The sequence below is a fragment of the Plectropomus leopardus genome, chromosome 15, assembly GCF_026936395.1.
Source record: "Plectropomus leopardus strain MGB_pleo_1.0 chromosome 15, ASM2693639v1, whole genome shotgun sequence".
In the NCBI taxonomy this organism is placed as follows: domain Eukaryota; kingdom Metazoa; phylum Chordata; class Actinopteri; order Perciformes; family Serranidae; genus Plectropomus; species Plectropomus leopardus.
This window is the reverse complement of record NC_142190.1, coordinates 24,360,932-24,377,580: the sequence shown is the minus strand read 5'-3', so window position 1 is coordinate 24,377,580 and position 16,649 is coordinate 24,360,932. Positions and strand designations below refer to the sequence as shown.

Sequence of the window (16,649 nt, the reverse complement as noted above, 5' to 3'; positions counted from 1 at the left end):
CCATCTCTTGGCATTAGTCGCGTATTCTTTGCCAGCTTTACAGTAAGTCTTTTCTCACTTTGATAGCGATGCAGGATTCTGGAACTGGTTTAGTGAAATATCCACTCAACTGTGGTCTTTAACTTACAGTGTTTTTTTGTTTTTTGTGGGGTTTTTTTTGCTTCTCCTGGCTAACACAGTGAGTCACACTCAAGGCGAATAAAGATGCATGAGGGACTGATGTTCCAGCCTTATGAAGAGATACCTCAACATTTCCATCTTTTTTCGCTTTCTTCTCACAAAGCGTTTGTCACACCGCAATCGTGTTGGGTAACAAAAATAGACTTGTAGCACCAACAGGCGCTTATCAGCTTGGAAGTTCGCCCATTAGAGGAAGATGTGAAATTTTGCTTTTATTTTTATCACATCGACAGATTTATCGCTCTTTAATGTAAACCTCCACAGTGTTATATCCTGTCTCACTGCTCATCTGACTGCACCTACCTATCTATGTTTAACTGACCAATAATCTCTGTTGCCAAGGAAACTGAGAGGTTGATAAGCAAATGAATGTAATGTGCCTCAGTTAAGCTCAAATTTATGTAATACATCTGAAAGGGGCCAGCTGCACTCACTTCTGCTCTACACATGCTTAAATTTTCAAATGATCCCCACCTTCACACAGCTGCCAGAGTTGCTGTGTGTGTTTCACACTTTTTGTCATCACTTCCTGCCAGAAGCTGCATTCATGTGCAGCTGCTACAGTGCATTGTTCACCTGTTTTTGAACCTGCAGGATTGTTGAAAAGCAGATTGTAGCCAACTGAACAAACAGGGTCTGACCCCAGAGTGCGTCTGGAGTTAAAAGCTATTTCATTTCTCATTTTATTATCCACTTTCATGAGCACGGCTGCCTCTATGGAGCGGCATGCTGTGTGCTGACGCTGAGCACATGTGTATGATATAACACATCGCTCATATCCTGTGTGTGAGGGGCAGATGTGTGCAGATGCACAGTGGATAGCTCTAAAATTGTGCCTATACGTTCGAGGTTAAGAGAAAAGCAGCTGAATATATGAGCAGATTAGCATGCAGGATGCCCTCCCATGGTCTCTCCCTGACATATTCTGCAGCTTCGGCATTGACACAAAGCCCCACACAAGCAACCCGAACACCGATTCTCTCCCGCTATTACTACATCCACGCAGGTCAGCCAGCTCCCCCTGTTTATACACTCACAAAGCATGACACAGAGTAGGAGATGCAGAGAGAGTGGGAGAGAGGGTCATCCAGAGAGGGAAATATCAAAGAGTGTGCTGGCTATACAACACTCAGGTAGCCCAGCTGATGTTTTTCTGATATATTCGAATCTCAAAAAGATCACAAAGATTTTTATGTCTCACAGAATACTTTTATAATTGACAGAAAGACGAGTGCTTCCTTCTTCTCTTGTAGCATCTCTCACTCTTTCTCACACACACGGAGCCAAAGTAAGGAACAACAGATAGGCTTACCTTTGTAGTCACAATGCAGAGGCAGTCCATGGTACTTAGAACAAAATATTGGGGTGTATCTCAACCCCCCCAACCCCCCACGACAGAGGGCTGAGACCCCACACCCCTCTCCCCCGCCTGCCCCACTCCTGCGCTCTCACTCTCGTCCTGCCTTTCCCCCCTTTTCTCTCCTTCCGTGAATCTGTTCTTTGACTAACTGAACCAGCGAGGGAAAGAGAGGATGGAGGGAGGGGGAAACATGAAAAGGGAGGGGGAGGGCCACAGGGAAATAGCGAGAGAGTGAGCGAAGAAAGAGAGAGGAGAGGAGAGAGGGTGGTCTCGGAATTTGGTATGAGAGAGAGAGAGAGAGAGAAAGAGAGGAGAAAAAGGGAAGGTGAAGGTATATCCGCTTTCTTTTGCTGAGGAGAAGCGGCAGGAAAAGAAAGAGAAAAGATGGGGTGAATATGAAAAGAGATGGAGGAAGGGGAGGATGGAGATGGAAAGCAGAGGTGGTGGGGATTAAAGAAAAAAGGGGGGGAGGGAGGTTCACACTGTGGAAAGAAAGAGAAACAGAGAATAAGACAGCGAAACGGCAGAGGATGGAGAGGAAGAACTGAGGGAGGGGACAGTGAAGGAGAGAGAAAAGGAGAGGGAGAGTGGGTGAGTGCGTGTGCGTGTGTGTGTGAAGACAGAGGGAATTAGACCGAAAGAAAATGTGTTGAGGAGGAGAGTGTGAATTACATATGCATCACAGAGAAAGAAAACACGAAACACCGCGAGAGCGACTTAAAGACGACCAAATCACACACACAGAAGAGCATTAAGATGTAATTAAAGTGAAAATGCACGAAGGTTTTGCTGCTTGTTGTAGCACTCTGCAGCTGTTGCCTTAGCAATGGTGCAGTTGTTGCCATGGCAATGGGGAGGCTTGTTGTCATATGGTCACCGTTGTAGTACCGAGGGCTGAGTATGGAATTCTGCATTGGATTTACACACCTGTGCATCATGATCTGTACATGTGTGTTTGTGTGTGTGCATTTGTGTTGAGGTGTGTGTCCACTAAATTAACATAATGACTAATATATTGCAGAGAACCATGAAGGACATATTTTAGGTCATATTTAAGTAAGTAATAACCAGAAATTATCTATTAAGTATTTGAACATTAACGACATATCCACGTGATTCAACATGTTTAAGCATGAAACTTTAGAAAAACAGTTTACAGCATTTTTTTTTGTGATTTCTAGTTCGCTTTAACATCATGTTGACTGTTTTGTTTTGCTTAAATAAAATGGTGTAAAAATGCATGCTCTCATCTCAGCTGCACACTCTACCTTTAAGACTGTGGACCGTACCACTCAGGGTTGTGTAAAAGGGGGAACATGCTGCTTCACTGTCTTTGCATCATCAGTTCTATAATTGTACAAAATCCACCCCTAACCCCACCTCATCCCCACTTTCCAGCTCCCCACAATGCCGGAGCAATGGTGCAGCAATAAAGCAATTCTAAATGATGAACACACATTTATTCCCCGGGGTGAAGAGTACAGGCTTTGATCAAAATGTACAGTGCAATACAACAAACAGGCACTTACATCCACAGATGGCCGCATCCTACCGATGGCCGCGGTTATAAATACACTCACAGTCATGCTTTCACAAGTGTGAAGCTCTGTAATTAAATGCAGGGGTGGGCTACCTTAATTACTCCACTTCCACTCAATTACATACCTGCTAATCTACATTCAGATTAGTTTTTTTCTGTTTCTGTAGCATCTTTTTAACTCATTTTGCACTAGTTAACTCTAAACTTAACCAGAAAGCTAGACAGTGGCTTAATGTGATGTAGTTTAATGAGATATCCAGCGGAGATTCCAGGAGAGGTAGTTTAAGACGTTTTTCACTGTCTTCATATAACATTTAATAACTCCAACTAGCCCATAATCCCTTTTGACAACTCTATTTATTATACATTTAAATACTAAAGGACTTCAGCCAAGGTTTTTCACTGAGAAGATTGATCTTTAAAGTGAGTACTTTTGTCTGTTTTCTATTATGAATGAAGAGAGAAAGAAAAAGATAATGTGATAGTAGGGGAATATGTTAACGGGATTAGATATTTATTTCTCAAGAATTTTGTGTTTAGAATGCAGTTATTTTGTACTTTAAAACTTATAAACAATATCAGAAACAATTCAAAGTGCTGGAAAAATGTGCCACTGTTTTGTACTTATATATCATATTCATGAGCAGTGGAGAGACAACATTAAACCAGTTAGCATGCAGGAAAAACTGAACTATCCATTTCAGAAAGTTCACTTTTGTTTGGGGTGTAAGTTTGAGTATCTTAAGACATAATTTGAAAATATAAAATAAGAATTTATTTTATAACATGGCAATCATGGCGCCTTGAACTAGTGGTATAATGTTCTTTCAAGTGGCGATGTTGTAGTGCACCATTCAAATAAACACTAAATATGACTTTTTGCAACAAATTCTCCAAACCATATGTTTGCTTGTTCAAAGTGTTTCCTATATTAGCATCCCGACCGTTTAGGTTTGCATGAGGAGAAGAATCATGGTTTTGCTTAACATAAGTACATTTGTTACTTCATTTAAGTTCGTAGTTAACCTCATTTTACATTCTTAACATAATATGACGGTGGGACTGACATATCCTGGATCAAGGTCCTTTGTCTGATTGACTCTGTCTTGCCTGATCTGTACTGGAAAGCTAATTTTGTCTGGTGAGAATAACGTGCAGCTCTCAACAGAGATGTGAACGAAGCAAGATGGCTCACGAATCACCAACTCTAAAAACTGTTATGTTTATTTCAGAATAATTTGTATTATATATATATATATATATATATATATATATATATATATATATATATGGATTGGGTGGTGGCTGACCCACCCATCCACCCCAGGCATCTACTTGAAAACAAATCAAAGGGATATTTATCACGATTACTTGTGTTAAAAAAAAAAAAAAAACAGAACTATTGGCTGATATATTGCTGTCATATGAGTGATATAAAATATGCAAATCCTCACTTTGGAGAAAATGGAATCTACAAATACTTGCCAATTTTATGGCAAGGTAAGTTGATTAAAATGATTCATCTATTATTAAAGGATAGGTTCACATTCTGCACCTCAAGTATGTCTTATAACAATTGTCACTGCTCATATGTGCATTGAAACTTGATGTCTTGATGTGATCTTTCTTCTCATGCATAAAGGCTGTTCCTGGCCATGCTTTAAATGGTGGACACAATCCACAAAATTCACAGTATCTCAGGTTATTATGAGGCTTCAGCAGCTTGAGTTAATCAAATCAAGTGGATATCTTCAAAATGTAAAGCATTTTGTTTTAAAAGATTTTTGAGCAGCAGGCGAGAGATGGTAACACAAAAAGGGAATTTCATACTTAAAAGAGGAGGAAGACACTCATTTCATTTGTCTAACTCAGATGGCTGAAGCCTCAAATTAACTATGTATTTTTGTCCTCCATCAATTACATTGAAAGTGCATCAGGAAGGAGTCTTTTCATGGCCTGTATGAAGAGGAAGAATGATGACAGAACGCAAAAACTATTAAAATACATGCAAAAATATTGTTTTGCAGGTGAAATGTTAAGACCTGGCCATGTGTTCCAAACTAATAAGGCGCAGATTTCACCTCAAAGCCAACTAACAGTAGAGCAGGAATACCCAATATTGATCTATCTGCTGAACCTCTGAGAGCCGTAACGCTGTTATCTTATAGTTTTTAGGGCTGCGGTCAATTGTTAACAAGAGCTTACTTAGTTCAGTTTAGCATGACCATCGCTGCAAGAAAACAGCCACATCAAAACCATATATCTACGCCATGTGGAATGTTTTTCAGTGTGGTTTGTGTTGTCATTAGTTGTACGGTCTGCGCTTTGTGTATCTCAAAACAATAGATTTTGGTTGTTGGAGCTCAGACACCTGGCTTGTTTGTTGGCATGTTTTGGCTTTGACCAATGTCTGGATTGAGATCATTTTAGTTCACAGACGAATGAGTGAGCCTGCAACCTAGCTTAGCCTAGCTGTTACAGCTTAGTTGTGCTGTGTACTGGCCTGAAGTGACTTAACCACACTGCACTGAGAAAGCAAGAAGGTGCCAAAGAAGGCTTGTCCAGTTACGAAAAAGGAAGTCAAGGACATAAAAAGATTGCCGAACTTGTCGAGACATTGCAGGTATCGCACATAATAAATAAATTCTGCCCTTGACTTCTTCGTCCTCTCATGTTGGACCGAGGGCAGACTAGACTGTACAGCGACTCACTATCGCCTCTTGAGGTACAAGTTGTATTGCAAGACAGGACCGACGGGGTTAGCTGGTTAGGATGCTCATTTCTGTACATATGCAACACAATACATAGATGTCTTCAAAATATTGTCAAAACTGTTTCTTCGCATTCTGTTGGTAATATTAATTCATTTTTTGTGTGTTTCAGCTAAAATTCTAGTTTTATATTGTACATGGCACCTATGAGGCAGACTTGTCAAAAAAAACCAAACATATTCTTTTGTGTTGCCAATTTTTTTTTGTGTCCGCTAATAAATCAATAAACAAATCACATAAGAATAAAAAAAATGTATATCTCTACTTCACCCAGTGCTTCCCTCTTTAACATGGCAGTATTGTGTATTGTAGCAGGCTCCTGTGCTCTGTTGTACTACACTACTCTTGTCTAAGTGCCAGCAGAAATGGATTTACAAAATCACCTGTAAATGTCACAGATAATTAACTATATCCACTTATCTCTGACGACGTGACGTTTCTGTTTTTCATTTAGTGGTTCAAGCAGCGTTTGATGTGCCTTCAGCCTTCATAGCTGACTTATTTTGACAGCGTTGACAGCTTCTTCTTGCAGTACTAAACTCGTAAACTGAAATATCTCACACACAAACAAACAAAGCAAAATGGATTAAAATCCTCTGAGCAAAACTAAGGTGAAAGTGTTTTCTGTGTATTTCAGAAATGAGTTCAAGTACATGCCTGTAAATATTTTATCCATAAAATGGAAGCAAATCATATTTATGTGAATGCATATGTAAGTGTGTGTGTGTGTGTGTATCAACGTGGCCATTTGTGTACATTTCAGAATGTAAATGGTAAATATGAGCTTTTATGCATATGAAAGAAACTGTTTGAGTTATTGGCCACATACTGTACGTAGCAAATGTTTCTCTAAGAAGATGATCCTAATATGGCTGACCTGTATACACGATTATGTAATTCTGCTCTCGAGTGAGCAAGAAGCTCTGCACTCACATTTCCTCTGCCAAAGCTTGAGTATTCTCACATTCTCAAAGTTATGATTCTTCTGTTGCACACGATATGAGCTTTAACTGTCAGGAAAATGAGTTGCAGGAAAACGGCACAATATCGATGATAAAAGTATTTGAAAACCACAAACCTTCCATCGCCCCTACAGCACACCCACCCACACACACACACACACACACACACACACACACACACACACACAGTCACACACTTACACATGCTGTTGAAAATATATCATGCTAGAGGTAGCAAAGAGAAAAACCTCTCCCCATGGACAGGCTCGAACACTGAGAGCATTTCCATTGATGTACATTCACAAACCTCCATTATGATCATTCTTGCAAATATTTGAAGAGCACTCACCCATAAATATGTTTCCTCCATCCTCCTGTGCCGCTTTGCTTAAACACTATAGTCTTTTTCCTGCCTCTGACCAAAAAGTAGGCCAAGGACAAACTGCTGGTCATCTAAACAGGCTAAACCCAAGCAGAACATCCAGATCATGGGGCTGCTGACTGGAAAGTGGCCAGATTTATCTTTAGCAGGGGCCAATTTTCATTAGAGCTGCCTTATTAAAATTTACATATATTATTTATGGCATTTGCTGATGATTACTTCTCAATTAGTTACGAAATAACCAGAAGTGGTGACTCAGAATATCAAACATTTAATCAAGACATACATATTTCTTTTAGTTAAGTGATGCAAGCATATGCAATTGATTGCTTATAGTATTATTCGTATATTAAAACTGGTCTTGTTGGCGTCTACCTCGCAGAATCTCCCTTTCCCTGGTCCAAAAATATTTAGCTGGCATAAAAACCGAGAGACCGTTTTGGAGTTGTCAAGGCCAAGAGACACCCACAGGTGTCTGCACGCTCATTCGAAGAAGTGTCACTTTTTTTGGTGTTGTTTGGGGGAATCATTGTGAAGAAGATTTTTGTGGCTGCTTGCCGGGTGCCTAGCTGCTCTCGGTTTTACAGCATGGATGTCATCACAACTTCCCTGACTATCCTCATCGCAGGTGATGAGTGCGATGTCTGAGCTCCTCAGGAAACAGGCTGCACTTTGCATTCTGGGATTTTTGTGTGTCCCAAGGCAGATGTTCCCTGATTTGGCTGATGTATGTAACATTTGTTTCTGAGCGACATAATTAAGGAAAAATCACACCAGATTGTTTTTGTATGCTGTGTACGTGCGTAGAAGGGGGCTTTGGGGTTAGTTAGATGCTCAGTGGAGCTGTGCACCTGCTAAACCTTTAACAGGAGGTGAGAATGGGAGTCTAAGTATATAATCACGCACTCACGGGAACCATACAGCTGTGCATTTTTATCTGATTATGTTACCTGTACTCTTTATTCGCAAGTATTTAAACACATAATGTACCCTAATTTCTTTGTCTGCTGCTTCTGACATTTTGAAAAAGGCAAGGTAATGTGTGGAGGATGAGTCAAACCCCAGCTTTAGAGCTTTGGTTAAAGCCCCTGAAAATGTGTTTCAAACCTCAGTATTTCTCTGTAAAATATAACAAAAATGGACACTATATTTGCAATAAGTGCAATACCCTTTTTTTTTAATCTAAATTAGCATGTATACAGGTATTTCAGATGCAGGAAAACCTGCTAAAAATTAGAAAGCAGTATGGAGACCAGTGAAAATGTTACACTAGTTACTTCTTTTTATATCTTTCAGTACCGACTATCTGAGAGCAATGTGACTGACTGAATTAGTGGTTGAGATGACAAAGACTTGCAGAAGTTACTGACAGTTGGGCCGGAAAAGGGGGGGAAATGAGTGTTTCCACCTGGGTGTCATGTTTCCATCACTGCCAATCAGACCTGGAGCCAATAAATACCCATGACTACAGCGTAATTTGTCCTAGGAATGAGTCCCGATTGTAAGCTTTCACACTAAAAACACACGCCAGATGTCAGTGCGTGTTTAGTAGGGTTTTTGTGCAGTGGGAAAGGGGCTTAAGTTTACCTCAAAATCAAAAGTAAATATTTTTCTCTCTACCCTGTAGCTCACCTAGCACTACTGAGCCAGCTAACGTTACAGCTCTGCTGAGAAGAGGAGCATTAATGTTTACATCTCATGCTGTCACAAGCACAAACCTCTCATCCCTGACTAGATGCACACTTCCTTCTGGATGGTGATGCAGCTGGCGAGTATATTTCGGTGGAAAGAAAACACAGTTGTTGTTCTGACATCAAACTGCCTACACAACATCATGATTTTCATGTCATGGTTGCCTGAAAGACACTTTGCTTTTGATATCTTTTTTTTGGTTTTTTTTGGCTCTGTGGGACACCATGAGCTGAATGCTGTCTCCATTGTATTGGAGAGAAGGCAGACATCTCTATGGCCGATATCTCCGAGACTCGGCAACTCACACCAAAACAGTTTAGATTGATGAATAGCAGTGAGTGAACTGTCCCTTTAAAGTTTGGTCGTGATGGGAGGCATATCTTTTCGGTGTAATATTCAAAACCAAATCTCACTCATGAGGACTGTGTGGGTGTAGTGGTCAGATTTGACTTTTGGTGGCCTGGCAACGTCAGTGGAACCCCTCACCTGTCATTAGATTTTGATTTAAATATTGTTAAATCCTGACATTGACATTTGCTGACTGAGCCCTGCTCAATTCATGTCAGTCAGAGGAGCACAAACAAAAATACCTATATAGAAATAAATGTGAAATGATGAAACCTGTTGACTGACTTAGGCAGAAAACGTCCATGCAGGTCCCCATTTCTCATTGTAAGAAGCTAATTGAAAAAATGAGTTTCAGGGCCTTTAAAGTTGAACATTAATGGAAAGTTTTGCTGCTGTTAATGTGAACACCATACAGACTGTATTTGATCTTTGCCGTCTACAGAGTATTTAACTGCCTCTTTCATTACTCACACTGGCAGAGAAATGGTTCGTCTTCAGCTCAGAGATGCTGTCTAACAGTGCGTACATGTACCAGCATGCTTAGCACATCAGTAATGAATCAGTTGTGAATAGTGCAATTCTTTTGAAAGAATTTGGTACTAATAAAAGAAAATGAGAGCTGTTAACATAGTTCAGAACACTTATACATCTCACAAAGCGATGGTGATGTGTGTGTGAACCTATTCATCCAATCACGCGTGGAGCGGAGATTGTGAAAAGCCACTTCATCATCAGTTTGTGGAATCAGTTAGACTCTGACTAAAGACCATCTCTTCAACATCACTGCTTCTACTGCCAGGTGGGCTTGATTGGCAGTATGAGCCTCACATCTTCTTTGTTGCGTTTTCTCAGCTGTGAATTCATTGCTTTGACAACATGTTATACAATAGAAAATATGTATGTCTACAAATAAACTGAGAAGTTGAAGTGGCCATCCAAAATGCTGCTCTGATGTCAGACTGCGCTCTGATACCACCAGGCGGAGAGCAAATGAAACTCAAACCTTCCCTGTGGTCCTTGATACGTCAGCAGGCGGTGGAAGTAAACCAGGCTGCCACAGAGAACACTGTAAAAGTGCTGTGGGTGTTATACAAATGCCAGCGCCATGACTAATGCATGCTGAAAATCTCTCAAAGGATCATTTAAGTTTCAAGTTCCTCGCTGATTTCATCTGGATGTCAAATCCATCAAATACAAACACAAAAAGGACAAAAACAATTTTACATGTATTTACCATTTGCAGCCAGATAGACAGCTTTGTAAACAGACAGCGCATTCAAACTACCTCCCGACTGCTCACTGTATGATTAGCCAGCTCACTTCCACTTGTCAGTGCATGCTGACGGCCCGGTGAAATGGCATTTGGCACAGTGGTAAAGCAACACCAGACACACAGTGAACAAGGTACTTCCCTGACTCACACCAGCCTATAACACACTGTATTGCAGTAACCTATCCCCGATGATTATTCCCACCAACCCACAGCTTGCTAATTAATAAGCAGCTGGGGAATTCCAAGTCTGCTAATACATTCACTTGTCCACTGCAGCGTGTAATGATATAGCTCACATTCATCCTCCTGGCATGTAACAGAGCTGGTGGTAGGAGTTCAGATGTTTTTTTCCAATTCGAAAGCCTTTAAATCTTTGCGTGTTAATCAGAAAAATACAGCACATTTGGCAATAGAAATCTGAATGGGATTAGCTAACCTTGTGTAAGTGTTTAAGCTTTTAAATTGGTGTGGAAAGGTGTGGTGGTGGAAAGCCTCAATTACGCCCACATAATGGGAAGGAGAGATGGATAAAAAGGAAGCGATTTATCATCTGAACATTGGTATTGGCCGATATTCGCCTTGTTGCATGCCACTGACCTATCAACAAAATAAGATGGCATTCACCAATAGCAGTAGCCGATGACTACCATGGTGACACGCCAAATTCGTGCTGCCCAAACAGCAGAGCTGGAGATTGACAGTGTTCTGTTGTCCCAGGGACAACAGAAAACGTCTTTAGGATGAACGCAGATCGTCCCCAGGGTGTTTGCGAGATTAAAGAATGCAGTAAACTCAATATTCTTTCCCTGATAATGCTAAATTGTGAACAACAACAGGGCACCAGGTGGCTCAGTTGGTAGGGCAGGCGCCCCATGTGCAGAGGCTATGTCCTTACTGCAGCGGCTGTGGGTTCGATTCCAGCCTCAGCCCATTGCTGTTATTCATCCTCTCTTTCTCTCCACCTTTCACACTTAAGCTGTCCTGTCTGAATAAAGACAAAAAAGCCTGAAAAATAATTCTTAAAAAAAAAAAATTACAAATTGTGAACAACGAATCTGTGTCAACATCAACAGGAGGAGAGCTAGTTAACATTATCGGTTAGCTGTGAACCGCCAGCCACTGGCTGGAAATAATTGCTGAAAAAGGGTTGCATTGTGTTATATTATGATGCATTTAAGCTCAAATTAGTACAAAATAGTATTATGATAGAATTGAATACGATATACTGCCCCTGTAGGGAAAATTGTGTGGGAGTCTTGTGCTGTGCCCATAAATGCCTTCAGTCACAATAAAACAAACCACTATTAACAAAACAGCACTAGCTGTACCAAGTCACACTTATACATTGCATATAATCCAGTTTAAACATACAAAATATTGCACATAAGTAGCGCATAATACATCCCTGAAGGTATATTTTTATGCTATCATGATGAAATCTTGTAAAAATTATTTTTTTAGCAAGAAACTTGAATAATACAGTTGTTTGAAGGAGAAATTTTTAACGTTTTCACAGCATTATCAAATAAATATCAGAGAGAATTATGTAAAGCATGTGCAATAAAACGGCTTTTGAAACAGTTTGACTTTGTTGACTTTTAAACAGTTTTGTTTTTTTTATATATTAAAGATTTCTTTGTTTCCCTGGCACAAAAGGAGGAATAACTGACAACAAAAACAACATGAACTGCTCCAACAACCAAAACATAGACGTTGGCTATCAGCCAAATTGTTATTTCAGACATTGGTGTCTGTAGGTGCATCCCTAATAGATAGATAAGATTTAAAGATTTGTTTTTTTGAAGTCAGTCAGAAACTGGATTATTACTATAAACATAAATAATGCAGATTATCTTTCCTGAGGACATGTGCCAGCAAGAGAGGGCCTTTTACTCCCTGAGTGTTGGATGGAAGGCAGCCGCCTTCTTCAAGGCTGCCAACAGTGGGCTAACAATCTTCACCTAGCCAACCACATGCCACGTGGCAGTGTGCCTTTCTCATCTTCTCAGCCAAAGATAAAATATTACACTCCCCACTTGGTTAGGAAGTTGTAAATCCCAATATTTGCTTTAGATTATGATAATTGAGTCTAAAAACAATTATTTTTTCAATAAAAACAAATTTAATCAAAGCTCAATATGACCATGATTAGGCCAAACTAATTTTCTTTTACTGAAAAGCATTGGATTCAGAAATTTACACCATCTAAGAGACAAGACGTTGAATGCTTAAATAGATTCAAAATCTGATTGATTTATGTGTACTGTTCAGTCTTATGCTACTAGATTGGATAAAAAGAAGACATTAGTGTTACATCCTTCAGTTGCCATTACAAAGACATACCCCAAACATTTTTTGACAAAGTCATGGACAAAATCTACACAATACTACGTCTTCACAATAAATAACACCAGGAAAAGTCATTGAAGGGAAATACAGTACATGATTGCAGCTGTAAGAGACTCGTTAAAAACCAAGTAATACGGTTACTAAGTTAGATTAAAAAGTAAAATTATGAAACCATAAAGTGAAGAATATGCCAATGTTAAACAAATCAAACAGTATAGACATTAGCAGCATTGTAGTAATTGTAGTAATGCGTCACATACAATGAATGGAGGGAAAGACATTGCATCTAAATAACTAACATATGCTTTTACTTTTGAAACATTTCTTCAGTTTTAAACTTTTGAACATTAATACTCATTAAAAAAAAATCTTTATGATGTTACCTGTCAGTGTGCTGTGGCTGATTTATAAAGAAAGTCTGGGGTTCTATATTATATGGAGTTGAATGCCATCTCCTGGTAAAAATCTGTACTACAAAAAAAAAATTCAACCTCAGTTTTACATATTGCAAAACCAATGACTAATTGTCACATTATTTTTAATTTCAAACTTTCTACTAATGCTCGTGATATACTACATGTAGGACAAACTACTGTCAGTGTGAATGTGGCATCACAGCATAAGAACTTTGATTGTCAAAGAGGAATAGTCCTTACAGGGGAAAAAATGACATGTCAAAGCAGGAAAAAAACAGGTGTGAATAACTAAAGTAAAGATGGCTCAATTCCATTTAGCTGCTTCAGTTTCAGGGTCGTGGTATTGTGCATGCTGGCTCAGTGACGCACTGTCATGTCTTTTACTGGCACACTTGAATAGGACAGATCCATTGTTCCTGTTATTGGTAACACCTGTGCTTTTACTACTTAAATGAGTCAAACATGTCAGCTGTAAAAAAGCTCTGTTTGCACCATTGTCTGTTTGTGATCCTGTGTATGTAAAGCCCTTAATTAGAAAAACGTAAAAGTCGTCTGTTGAGTGATGTTTGGGGTGTTTTTTGGGGATAAGTACACAGTTTCCTGCTGTTGTATGTCAGTGTCATGCTGCCAGCATTGAACAGGGTTGTGCCTCTTAAAACAAGACTTGTGGCTTCAGTGTCTGGAACTCATAACAAGTTGAAAGCAATTGAAAGAAATTCTATAATAAGTAAATAACAGTGAAACTAAACATGCACTGCAGAGAGAACTCATTTAGAAACAGTCAATGTCATCTTTTTTAACTGCAGAGTGTTTGTTAGCTTGTTCAACACCTGCCGGGGTGTCAAAGATGCCAGTGTTTCTCGGCTGCAGGCTATAGCTGCTATTTGAAGTTCATCAGCTCTTGAAATTACTGATAAGGATCAAGGTGTGAACTATTACAACTGAGGTGGAGTGGGGTGTGTCTGACAATACACCGACTGCCTTAAAGGACATGAAGATTGATACCTTCAAGACATCCGTGACACCTAGGCTAATTAATTAATAAAAACCAAGTTAAGAAACAACAGTGGTGAAAGATGTGCTGGCATCTTAACACAGCTCAGCTTTAAACTCCAGGAAGCTACTTCATTGTACTCAGTGAATGAGGCCATTGAGTAATTTCAAGATGCTAATGGGGAGTGTAACCTTTTGCTTCTGCCCATATAAAACAATCGCGGTCAGGTTTTGTAGTAGGGTCGGCCATGTGCAGACATAGAAAGCAGTCTTCCTCTCAAAGCTCCCAACTGTCAACAGCAGGACAAATGGGAGGATGCCACGATGTCCAGGCTTTGAATTGCTCTGACGTTCCTTCTCGTCCCGGGTACCACCTGCCATGGCTCCGACTGCCAACCAGTCACCTGTATGCTCATTCAAGGTCTTGGCCAATCCTCTGACAGAGCAGTCATTGAAGGATGAATGTCCATGCCACCTAGGGAGAGGCAAAATTGCTCAGACACTTTTTCCAGCCAACACCTGGAATTTACTCACTTGAAGAACAGCCATGTCCAGCTGATGAGCTTCCCAAGGCCCTCCGAGGAGCCGTGTGCAGCCTTGCGCCGGGGCACTTATCATCATCAGGTCATCCATGAAAGCTCTTAGGGGGCATGGTCAGGGGGGGTTATGGCGTTCCACTTACTGACATGATTTACATATTGATGGAAAGGGTGACTCAAATGGTGTCTCCTGTGGAAAATCCTCTGCACGCACTGGAACTTCATCCAGTTATGATTTTTGCACTTCAGGCTTTTTTGATTCACAGGAACAACTGGTTAATGTAACGTTACTATCTATGAATTGATTCAAATTAAACATAATGATTACTATCTTTTAAAGGGACAGTTCACTCCAAAATCAAAAATGCATATTTTTCCACCTCAGTCACCATTGTTTTGGTGTAAGTTTCCGAGTGGTGTAGTTATTGACTGTAGAGGCTCATGTTCGTGACAGCATGAGATGTAACCAGGGATGGTTCTGGGGTTTGAGGACATTTAGCTCGGACATCAGTGGGAGGGTCCTGGGGGATCTTTCCCCAGAAATGTCCTTAAGCAAGCAGGCACCAAGCTCTAATTTGGTGCTTTTTTATGTGCTCTGGCACTTCATGTAACCTAAAAAAAAAAACATTTTTTTTACTATTTAGATTTATAAAGAATTGTGTTGAGAAAAAATCAATTATTTCTCATTAGTAATTGGTTAATAATTCTTATTGACAGACTGGTATTTAAGGTGTTTTTTTACCTTGACATGTTTGACTTCTGTCTTCCTCAGAAGATTTATTTGTACTGTAGTGATATATTTAGTAATCAGTATCGAGTACAGAATACTTTTTTAAATGCTATCATTAAAAATGTGTAGGCTCGAGTTGAAAAATAGTTAAATGTACACATTTATGTTAACAGTGGTGGAATGTAACTAAGTACATTTTCCTCATGTACAAGTATTAACTATATGACAGATGATTAGATCCAGAGCTTTTTTTTCCTTCTCATTATTAGGCTTATTCTTTTTTTTTTAAATATATCTAGCCTAGTGATAAGGTGATACTGCTAGCAGGTTTAGTTCGGTAAAGAGAAAATAATTCCTACAATTAGGTCAAGATTTCTGGAAAGAGACATTGCTTTTGAGTTTTTCAAATGAATTTATTTATTTATTTTTTGGTGCTTTCAGCATCAAATGCCAAGTGCCATCTAGTTCCATTTTATTCAAGAGAAGGTAGACATCTCTGCAGCCGATAATTCAAACACTTGACAACTCACACCAAAACAATCTAGATTGATGAATAGCGCCAAAAATAATAGGGAAAATTTTTTTATTTTGATTTGGGGATGAACAGAAATAAGAGTAAAGGGAAAGTGCCTCTACTTAAAGACTACAAAATGTATTTTATGTAGACTTGGATTAATTCTAATCAGGGGAGAAAAGAAGTATATTTCAGCGTAATAGAAGAGTTCACCATCTATTCCCTACTTTGAAGCAGTATTTGTATGTGGCAAACACACGTGAAATGAAGTGTTAATCACAAGAGTTGATGTAAAATTTGTGGAGACCGGTGGCACGTTATTCTTCTTTCTGCGCTACAAGGCCAACACAGACAGGGGCCCTTGTGAGCTGAAAGACAAGTGAAGAAGCCTATTAATCATTTATATCACTTGGACCGTGTTCCCAAAAAGACAGCATTGCGATAACTCATTTATGTTACCTCGATTGTCTCTCTAAAAGGGACAAGTACAAGTGCAGCGGTATGGTTGAACTCTCTCGGTCAGCAGCGTCCTTGTGTGAGACTACCGCAGCATCAATCACAAAATGTCACGGTAATTCATATACAGTTTTGAGTACATAT

General features: G+C 39.6%; 1 protein-coding gene across 1 annotated transcript in view; it reads right to left on the bottom strand.

Moving 5' to 3' along the window:
• dlg4a (discs, large homolog 4a (Drosophila)) overlaps positions 1–1,634 on the bottom strand; it is an 85,201-nt gene extending 83,567 nt beyond the window's left edge. Inside the window, exon 1 of the mRNA XM_042499122.2 lies at positions 1,493–1,634. Within this exon, the coding sequence (XP_042355056.1) occupies positions 1,493–1,522 (30 nt within the window). The 5' untranslated portion in view covers positions 1,523–1,634. The remainder of the gene's footprint in view (positions 1–1,492) is intronic.
• Between the last annotated feature and the right edge of the window lie 15,015 nt (positions 1,635–16,649).